Source organism: Ruditapes philippinarum, unplaced genomic scaffold, assembly GCF_026571515.1.
Source record: "Ruditapes philippinarum isolate M1 unplaced genomic scaffold, ASM2657151v2 ctg7934_1_1_1_1, whole genome shotgun sequence".
Taxonomy (NCBI): Eukaryota; Metazoa; Mollusca; class Bivalvia; order Venerida; family Veneridae; genus Ruditapes; species Ruditapes philippinarum.
The window spans coordinates 32,465-43,745 of NW_026853280.1; the positions used below are offsets into that span (position 1 = coordinate 32,465).

At 32.3% G+C, this 11,281-nt stretch overlaps 1 protein-coding gene across 1 annotated transcript; it reads right to left on the minus strand.

Moving 5' to 3' along the window:
- Window positions 1–5,840: 5,840 nt before the first annotated feature.
- On the minus strand, window positions 5,841–6,983 carry LOC132736364 (uncharacterized). The gene is made up of 2 exons (XM_060723479.1): window positions 6,823–6,983; window positions 5,841–6,237 (listed from the first exon to the last, which is right to left on the minus strand). Exons 1-2 carry the CDS (start codon window positions 6,981–6,983, stop codon window positions 5,841–5,843), a joined length of 558 nt encoding a protein of 185 aa, XP_060579462.1.
- Window positions 6,984–11,281: the final 4,298 nt, after the last annotated feature.

Sequence of the window (11,281 nt, forward strand, 5' to 3'; positions counted from 1 at the left end):
TCACGTGTACTGGCGATCATTTTTTACTGAATTGTGTCTCAACGTACGTTTAATGCACACATGTATTATGTGTACAACTTCCTGTATTTCTTTTCCAAATCAATGGAAGCATGACTTTGCTGCTAGCTTCCGCACGTGATAGGAATTCAACAACCTTAATGGCATGCGTCATCATAAAGTATTTTACAACTCATTGTCAAATTTATAAGGTAGTCATCTTCCTGCATTAGCACACATCGTACAAGTTACTATACAAGTAAAATGGTTTCCTGCGGTGAACATTTTAATGATATAAAGATATTTTATTTCACTATTTTCAACATTATTGTGGGGGGGGGGGGGAATAAATAAACGTTTGTAACAGGAATATAGTTGACAATAATCGAACAATATAGAAGAAGGTCTTTGGAAACTGCATGTGACCGTTGAAGACCGGAGAAGGTCGAACATAAAACAATTATTTCTTTTTAAGAAAATGATTAAATAGGCCTACCATTTTATGAATAATTCCGAGCAAAAAATAAATAAAGTAAACACACAAGTTTACGCAGAATATATCTCTATTTATTATGGCAGATGCCACTACGAATATTTTAATTTTGTAGATTTTCAGTATAAACAATTTATTGTATGTAAAATTTGAGATATTTATTAAAGAAACATTGATAATTTTCAAACACATCATTCAAGTTTTTCCACCTTAAACGGTAAAATAATTATAGGAAATTAGAAATATCACGTAATAGATTTTTGTTCTCAATTAGGTGTAATTCGGACTAATTCCCTACAGGTAAATCCGTAACGTACCGGCAAACGGTATTTGGCTTGGTTTTCGAAAAGGTCAATTAACCAATCATATACGGTTTACAGATCACATGCTCCTCCATGTACCGAAAACAGGTCACGTGCTCCTCCATGCCTCAAAAGTTAAACGCGTACCAATACCCTGCGGTCTCCAGACCGCAGGGAATAAAGACACCCAAGACAGGTATTATAAAGTAACTGGAAATTGTATAGGCTTGCAAGACATGGAACAGTGATTTTGCTATTTGATTTAGACAAAAGTTTCAAAATAATAACTGTGGATTTTCAGGCCTGTATGATGAACCATTTCTTATTTTGTTAGGTTTCAAATCTAAAGAACATAACTGGTCAACGTTGTTAAAACTACTCTTTATTGTTATTAAAGTTTTATTTGAAAATAACCAAAACAATTTTTTTGGAATGTTAACTTAAAAAAAAACTTTGCATGATTTAGATTTCAAATATACAGTTTTATCCTATAGTTGTATCATAATAAACTAGAAATAAATAAATATGAGTATACCGCATAGTATTTGCAATTGTTGTTCATTCATAAGAACGCAGCCCAAAATAGAGTGAAATAAGAATCCCTAAAGAAAGCCCAACGCGTCAAAATTGAAAATGTTGCAGGTTCGGTTTGATTGAGCCTGTTCATGGATAGTATTGTAAACTGCAAACTACCGCCCACGCTTCCTATTACCGGCTTAAGCAGAATTCAACATTTAACATGAACTGGTAAAATTTAGAATTTTGAAACATCCGCAGATGTGTTCATATGGCGGTTATCATGGAACTTTCAATGTGACACGTTAGTGCCATTCCATGAAATGCGGCATATGGTCCCCAAGTCAAAAATGGGTGTGCCCTAAACGAGAAAACAATGGGCGGAACTAAATAAAATAGAATTTTGAAAGGGGATCTGAGGTTATGAACGATCTTTAAGGATCGGAAATATAACATCCCTGATTGAATGTACGGGGCGACTTATTACAGCGCTGATGGCGAATAAGACACAAGACACAATCCAACCAATTCACAGTAAACGAAGTCATTGTTAACTATGTTATCTATTCATTGCCAAGTCTTAGTTACATTACGTTAATTAACATATAGTTATGCACATCAGATACAGTAGATTATCCATACCTTTAATTAAATAGATAACATACTGGCGCGAATACAGGATTTAAACCAGAGGCATCGCAAAATTTCGACGAGGCATTTTAGTTTTTTCAATACAGTAAATACATATATATACAATAACATTATTGTATGATGTTATGTCTAAAAAGAACATTGAGGACTACGCGGATTATTATTAAGGAAAATGAATCCTACAATTCTTGCATTATTTGCTTGGTCTTAATACTGTCTCTATCATCTGCCTTCTTTTCTGGTATATTGACTACTGACTGATTTTAAAAAATTGACATCTTAAAATTCAGAGCCTTTACCACCCGGCGCCAATAAATCGCACAGACGCCAACAGTTTTCTTTATGATCCACGAAGTATCAGATTTAAAATCGCCAGGCGATCACGAAATCGTCAAAGCCGACGATGTTTTGAAAATCGTTGAATCGGGCGGCGGCCGTTTAATTTGTGACATAGGCATTAGATTCTTATCCGTAAGACTGCTACTTTTGCAAGCATTTTCATAAAGACTTGCACCTACAAGTCCTAATTGGCAATAAAAAGGGGCATTTCAACCCCGTGAAAAATTCGATGTGTGACATATATGGGTGCGATTTAGCAAGAAACGTCACGTGCAGGAAGTCATGGAAATTCATGCGTAACCAGTTAAAACATGAGCAAAAAGGATGCATAAAGGCGCCTCCTGCATGCATATTATTCCCAAGTATTATTACAAATTTAAAAGCTATCTACATATTATGACGACAGCTAGAAAACAAAACAAAACAACAATAAACAACAATAAAACTATAATATTCTGAAAAAAAAATGGCGGTCATCTCGGAGTTTGGCGGTCACTTCGGATTCGCACTGCCCTAAATGAAAGTATAAATATACATTTTAGATAAAAGTTTAAATCTTATAAAATATCTCGTTCGACTGGATGCCCCAAAAAGCTATAACAGCATAATTTTTCCTTATATATTCCCTATATCTTAAGACAAAAAAAAGATTCAATTAATCGAACTCACATACAAAATATAGCTGTCAGGAATTAATTTAAATAAATCAATATCTTTCCGAGGTTTAAAACCGATAGCTTTACATTGCCGCAATATGAACCTAATTAAGATTATGCTTTACGTAATAAAAGTTGTGCACTTTGATTTATGACTTGTTTTGTTAATCTATTTAACCTTTAATGTATGTATAAATACATCTTGAGAAATGTGATCACTTGGAAGCATTAAAAGCAGCAAAGTACTATGAGCATTGCAGACTCGGTTTGATTGAGTCTGTACATGAAGGAAAATGAAAAAGTGCAATATCCATCAAACCCTTAAAGTCTTCTTATCATATTCTTCTTATATTATACAAATAAATATTTTACCTCTGGTACACCAACCTCCTCGCACCTTACTACTAACTTTTCTGTTCTGATCAGGGGAAGTAGCCGTTGCTGATTTACTACACTTCTAGCAGCAGTTACTTCCCCTGATCAGTACAGAAATGATGATGAACGTATGGTCCAAATTTATGAGAATGTAATATAACACAGCCGTTGTAAATCCTTATGTTAATGTTCATTCTAAGAGAGGTAGATGTGTTTTAGCCAATATGATATCTCTTAAACAGTATTTAACAGTAAATGTCTGTTACTTGATATCGTTTGATAGCAAAAAGCATAAATATACGAGTACATTATTCTGTAATGTAATATTATAGCTTACTACACAAGTACAAATGTATCATTTAGCCTTCCGTTATCAGGATGCATTGGCAAGTTGTTATTAGCTCCCGGTTTACTTTATGAAAATGAATAAATGTTTATATATTTCAACTTTGAAAATTAATCAAAATCAATTAAAAATGACACATGGGGTCAATTTTCAATGGGGTCAAAATTTAATGTTACATCGAAGCTTTCATATATGGAACAGCATTCCTCACTGACATAACACTAATTTACAGCTTTGCATAATTATTAGCAAACGGAATTGCTCGGCGTTTTCTTCATAATAATTTCGGACTTAATACAAATTGTAAGTAGTTTAAGATAAAAGTAAGTACTGTTGACTTTTATATCTATAAATATACTTAATTTAAGTAGACTTTTACTCAATATATTAAAATAAATAAAGCCAACAATTACAAGCATTAAAATTGTTATCTGTTTACATGTTTAGTTTCTTACCGGAATACGTATCCGTTCTATTCATTCTTACTATTTCGTTCGAGTTTCTTATCTCAAGTTCGACTGAAGGCCAAAGAAGATGCGAATGTCTCTTTAACACAATATGGTTAACCAGAGTTATTTTTTTATTTACATAAATGAATTTTACTGTGTCCTGCTGTGAGCAACAATAATCTTTTAAGTATTATATAAAGAAAGTTAGTTCAGATAGAAAATGATACATGTGCATTACTTGGCCAAAACAACAAAGAGAATAATACTTTAATAAAATACTTTAGCCATTATTGCAATAGTTACCTTATTGAATGATGCACAGTTTTAACCAAAAGTTAAATCACAACAATCGATAAGGTTATCTTTTGTCTTTGTTCTTTCATTAGAAGTCAGAAATTTGCCGTTTGAAGTGTATAACACTAGACACCACATACCATGAAAGCAAATAGCTTTTTATAGCATACAAATATGTACAGAACACACGGCCAATGTCTTCATAGCCTAAACGTAAATAACATAAACCTGGACAAAAAAACCAACAGCTAGACAGCGTAGCAAAGTTTAACATATGATAATGATTGAATATATTAAGTATTGGGTTATCATCATACATTAATATGGAATGTAAATGTTTGTAGATGCTGACCGTTGAATATGATATGTTTAATCATATAACTGTAACTCTTTCTCTCCACATGTTGCATTTTAAATCTATGTACAATATAACAACAAAAAACACACTATATTAAAATTGTCAGATAAAATAAACTATAATTTTGCCAGAATAGCATGCAAACAACTAAACAGTTTTCTCTTGTCATCGAACAATAATGATAGTGGTTTTACTAGACCGGAATCTTTTAGAAAACTAATTCTCGGAGGCATTTTCCCATCGTTATCAAACATCAATGATGTTATGAGAGCTATACCAGAAATAAACACAGTCCCGTCATTGGATACACATACACCACGTGTGTCAGCAAGCCTTTTATCTCTCAGTTCTCTTTTCACCGTACCATCTCTTGTCAAACAGACAACACCATCACGTGAGTCTGCTACAAAAATATTCTCTCCGCTGACGGTCATTTGTTGTATAGATGTAAATATGCGTTGACCATTGACATCACTACCGAAAGAATTTAATAATGTACCAGACATACTGTATAACATTTACACAGTTCCCAGCAGATACCCACAACTCTCCAGCACAAAAATGTCATTCCCCAGTGACATCCACCTGTAACAGATATATCTCTCACCTTAGATAAATGAGCTCCTACTGAATATAAACCAAACTTTGCTGTTGTGCAGTTTCACAGCGACCTCAGTATTACCAGTGCAACAGATACCTGTAGTATATGATCATAGATCAAAACAATCTTTAATGTTATAATTCACATCAAGCCTCTTTATCCTCCATATTACTGTTATCAGCCAGTATGATTGTACCGTCTGCAAGCTGACATACATCACATAAATGTAGGGATTGCTCTTGTCGTTTTTTCATGCGGATATTTTCCTCCTTCTGTGAACTAACTTTATACGTCCTTGATGTCAGCAAACCTTTGCTTTCTGTTATCCTAAAGTACATATCCTAGAAATGTTGATGAACTGACAGAGGACTTTAAGTCTGTATCCTTTAAAATACAATGACTGACTGCCTTTTAACTTCATTGTGTTCAAACATTTTTACTGCATCGTTTAAAGTTTGTTGTATCAGTTTTTGGTCTGAACAAATTGTTGTATTTTATCCATACTGTCCAAGTCTTGTAGCTTGCTTCCTACTTGCTCAATTTCTTTTTTAGCTTTACTTATCTTAGACATATTTGTCTTCAGTTCTCCTTTGACCAAAGAATATTCCGCATCTAGACCTTCTAAAGCTTTACGTTCCAACTTCTGGATATGTTCTACCAAACCGCGCACAATTCCCTCTATTTGCGAAATGACGTCATTTCTTTGTTCCTCAATGCTTTTCAGGTTTGTTTTCGTTTTCTTATCAGTATTTTCTAAACGTTCTTGGGTGTTAATAATGTCAGCCTTTAAACGTTCTGTTTCTCTTTTCTGATCAGTAGAAACTGATAAGTCGTCTAAACCTGACACTCCCTTACAGGACCTGGTAACAAGAAATTTTAACTTCTCAGATAAAGTAATTCAGTATATTCAGCATCTACATTTCAGTATTCTAACTATTTTAGGATTTTTTTACTTTACGTATTAACTAGATACATTTATAGAGATGATCTTGTTGGTTTCATCTGTATGAAAGCTCTTACAATTAATTTGGCAACTGTCTTCGCGTGATTTTTTTTACAATCATAATGTCTTATCACTAGGATATAGATAGGTATTTGCTATACCTAACTGAAATTCATGACTAAAAGTTATTCGTGTTTGTTAATATGGGGTTGTTTTTTGTCCTCAGGAATTTGTTATTTACTTGTTTTATCTGCTAGTAAGTGACACTAGCTTTCAAGTTGCCAATTATAAAAAGTACTGATTTACAGCACATATAACATTCCCCCGACATTTCCAATGTCCATCGTTTCGATGTAACCTTTTTTTGTCTAGATCTCACATGATTTAGATATACCATTGCAATTATTACAAAATTTAAATTTATTTTCATCCTAATAACAAATCGTTGTAGTAATTGTAAAGATACTTAACATTGAAAAATAAATCTAAAATAAATACAAACCTATGGTCTGTAGCAATACACTTTAAACAATAAACCATGTCATGCTCTTTACAGTACATCTCTATGTCACGATCTGGGTGATATAAACATTTTGCTGTCACGGCAAAATGTGATTTTTGTTTTGCTTCGTTCTTGTCTAAAAGCTTATGAGAACGGCTCATTCTCAGTCCCCCCAAAGGTGTCGAAATGCACCTGTACACAAAAATCCTGGGCAAATTTAGGACAATATTTAAAAGGGGTTGTTTTTCGAAAAAACAAACCTCAAAAAAAGGGGTACAAACAAAAGTCAAAAGTTTAAAATTAAAAGGGGAAACGACCGGGCCCACCAGCCCTTTGTACCAGGGGCCCAGTCCCGTTGTAAAATATCATAAAAAAACAAATTTTATTAACCATTTAACTTTTCCCTTTTAAAAAAACGGGGCAGTTTTTAAGGTTCATTAATTTTTAAATCCTGGGGATTAAAAAAAAAGTTAAATTTAAATTGTTCTTGGCACCTTTTTAAAAATATCTTTACTTTTTAGAGAAAAAAAAAAAAAGGGTTTAAATTAAAATAAAACTAAATTAAGAAACTAGTAGCAAACAAATTTTTTTTTCTAACACCTATCGGAGATTCTTTTATATAAACAATGAAGGCTGGAAAGCGTGATATTTTTCAACAACAATGCACTCGCAGTTTTTATTGCCTCCATCTGTAATTATCAGACCGCAATATTGACGGAGTCCATTTTGTTTGAAAAATCTGATATACAAACTGTAATAAAACAAACTGTATGGTGAATTTTGTTTCTGAAAACCATCTAGAATGATAAGAAATGGTCTCAACTAAGAAAATAAAACCCGAACAGCAATATTTTTAATTCAGTCATTAACGCTGTACAATACGTTGAAAGTGTTATTTACATGACGTAACAATGTAGCGCCAAAAAAGCGCGTGCAGGGTTTTCCAAAAACAAGACGCTTTGAAATGCTGCAAACCAGTTAAATTTCAAAAATTATTTATTTATTATAAAAACAGTGTATTTGCTCGAAAAGATATAAAGTGAAAATAAAGTAAAAAAAACAAAAAATTTATGAACGTTTTAAAATTCATTTTTCTCAAAAATGTTTCTGCAAACGATAGACCTAAAAACATTTTTTTTTTTTTTTCAAACCGACTGGAAAACAGCTTTAAAGAAACGTCCTATTGGATACTCTCATCAGGCGAAAGGAATTTTAACCGACACCAAACATATAGTCCCCAACTATAAATTTTTTCTCGACGTGTCAGAATGGAAATAGATATTTTTTTTCTTCGTGAATTATAGTTATAAAAAATGCACAGTTTTTTTTGTTCAAATGCTTTGTAAATTAATCATTCAAAACATATCAGCCTTCGTGATTATATTCCTAACGCATTTGAATTCAAACCGTGCAGTATTCTTCAAACCAATGCTTGCAGAATGGGCTTGAAAGTTTGCTAAATTTTGTTAATCAAAGAAATATAAATTGGATTTAAATCATGAGTTTATCAAAGAATATTATCAGATTAACACCACGAATAATTTTTAGTATAAATACTAGCTTTATGTTAAAAATTTTATTAATCAACAAATTTAAATAAAATTCAACAAGTGGTTAAAACGAGTATAATCCAGGTCAAAACCTAAGAAATCCCGTCACGCCGAGACAAAAACATTTTGCACCATGAATTAAATCACACCTAAACAGATAAAAAAATCCATGAAAAAATGAAGGGAATTTGTTCAATTGTAAAACTGTTGTGACAAATGTAAGGCAAAAAAAATTATCTGTATTCATGTAATGAACTCTCATATCAAGGGCAACATTTTCAAGAAAGAGGCAAAAATAGATTTATTTGCGTTAGTAGGGGCCCTTTACTGCGTTCACTATGCAGTTAAAAAATAAGTTATTTAATTTCTGGGAAAAATCAATCATGGGTCTTTAAAAACATAAGTAAATTTAAATTTCCCTTTTTAAAATTTTAATTTTTTTTAAGGTGTTCTAAACATCTTAAATCAAATTTGATTGCTTGAAAATATGTTTTGCTAATCTTGAAAGGGTTTCAAACTTTAATTAAACCCTTTAACCCTCAAAATATTTAATTATTTTAAATTTGTTATATCATTTTTGGGATTTTTTTTATTTAAATTGGGGCCCCAAATTTAGGGGCAAAACATTCATGAAAGATTTTTTTCAAATGTGGCCCCCCAATAAATTTTAAATTTTCCCCACGACTTTTCAAAGGGCAAAATGAAAATTGAAAATTTCAAATTTTTTGCTTCCAGGGGGTTTCCCCCGGTACTCTTTTAAATGCCCTATCATAACCCCAAAAAGATTTGGGGAAATTTCCCTTTTAAAGGGTCCAAAATCCCTAAAAAAGTTTTGCCCCAAAATTTTCAAATTTTGTCCCTTTTTAAAAATTATTTTAATCTCTGATTCCCCTTTTAAAATTTTCCCTTTTAAATTTTAGTTCCGCTCTTGTTTTCTCCCTTTTAGGGGGAACATTTCCAAATTTTTTCAATTGGGGACCCATACGCCCCCTTTTCATGTAATAGCCCTAACCCCGTCCGTTGGGGGTTTCAAAGGGGTAACCTCCCCTAATTTAATAAACCCCATTGATGTTTTAAAAAACTTAAAATATTTTTTTACTTTGTTAAAGGGGTGTCAAGGCCCAAATTAATGAATTTTAAAATTTTACCCGTTAAAATGGATTTAAAGCACTCAAATCACACACACAAAAATGACTTTCCTTCATGAATTTCTGTATAACATTTCTATGATTTTTTTGGTTTGAAGGGTAAAAATATCTACAATATGTTGGAAGAAATTTAAACGCTGAAAAGAATCAGTAATCCTTAAGCAAGTCATATGACTTTTGTAACGAACCCTTGAAGTTTTGAAAAAAACAGATATTGTGGATATTGTATGGGATTTGCAACAAGTCTAAGGCAATTCATTTGATATGTTATTTAACGTTTTCAGAGATCACTGTGACAACTTATTGTGAAACTAACGCTCGTACCTGACCCCTCGTAACTACATTTAATTCTTTCTAAGGAGAAAAACGTTTTGGGGGTTCCCTGTGAACTGCCTAGAGTATTTAATTTTGAGGACATTTACAAGAAAAATGAATGAAACCATTTAAAGCGAAGAAAATATTGGCTATGCGTCTCTGTTTTAAGGTGGATGTTTAACGTGATTTTTCCATTTTCCCTTTCATGAACAGATTTCAACCAAAACGAGTCTGCAACCATTTTACTGTCTTTCGTTTTAAATGGCGCTTTCTTAAGAAATACTTTATAACACTCTATTTAAAATTATATTGAAGTATAGTTAAAGTTTTTTCAAAAATATAAATAATGGTGAAATGAAAAAAGAGGTCATGTTGACATGGTTGAGAATAATACTGGTTATATTGGATTTCGTAAATATACAAGACTCGAATAGCGTCCCGCGTAATAATAACTCTCGTCGAATAGAATTAGTAATGGTACTCAAACCCTTCAATGAGTGGAATATATAAAACATTTTTATAAAGGGTGAGCAAGCTTAATGAAACAAAGATAAAATAATGCCTTTAAGAAGTCCTAACCTTGATAAAATGGTATCCCTCCAAATAAGTTTAACGCCCTAATTCTTCATCTATGTTTCCCCCAATCAAAAAATTTTAAATTTTCTCTTTTTAAATTTTTCCCCCCAAAAGCTGAACAAAAAACTTCCGGGTACCCTAAAGTTAAACCCTGGGTTCCCCTCCTATTTAATAAGCCCCTTTTGTTTTTTATTCGAAAGATTTTTAAAATTTAAAACTGGCGTAGCTGTGTAATAGGGGTTTCTAACCCTCAGCAAAAAAATGGTTTGATGGGGCTTTAGAAACCCCACTTTTCAAAATTGGGGGTCCCTTGCAAGATGAGTCCCCCCCATTAAACGTAAAACAAGATTGTGTGCTAAATTTTTTGTATGAATTTTTTCTCCATTTTCCTTAAAAAACCCAGAAAAACTAGCTTTTGCAAAGAGTAAAATTTGTGAATTAAACCCTTTAAAGATTTTTTTCAAAAATAAAATTTTCCCCCATTAAACTTACAAAAAAAAAAATTTAAATAATAGAACCCCTGCCCCTTATGCTAAAAAAATTGACGACATTGGGAAATTTTGCGAGGGAATTTTTTTAAATTAAAAAATTTTAAATTTTCAACCCAAAAAATCATCCCTTTTTGCAATTTTTCCCCTTTGTTTTTGATCATTCATTTCCCCCTTCCCTTTTTCCCCGTTTTTGGGGTTAAAAATATAATGTGGATACATTTTTTAAAAAATCCCTTTTATGTTTTTTTTATTCATACTTAAAATTATTCGGTTTTTTCGAGTTTTGACCCTTCCTTTACAAGGGATTCAAAAAGGTTTTTTTCAGAACTTTCGTCATCAAGGTTTCCCTTGAGGTAATTTTTTCCGAAATGGTCCGTGT

Bases quoted from the DNA above. Each gene is read 5' to 3' on its own strand.
- LOC132736364 (XM_060723479.1), bottom strand. From the start codon at position 6,983: ATGAGCCGTTCTCATAAGCTTTTAGACAAGAACGAAGCAAAACAAAAA. The intron at 6,238-6,822 runs GTTTGTATTTAT...TCTTGTTACCAG, and splicing joins TGTATTGCTACAGACCATAG to GTCCTGTAAGGGAGTGTCAG.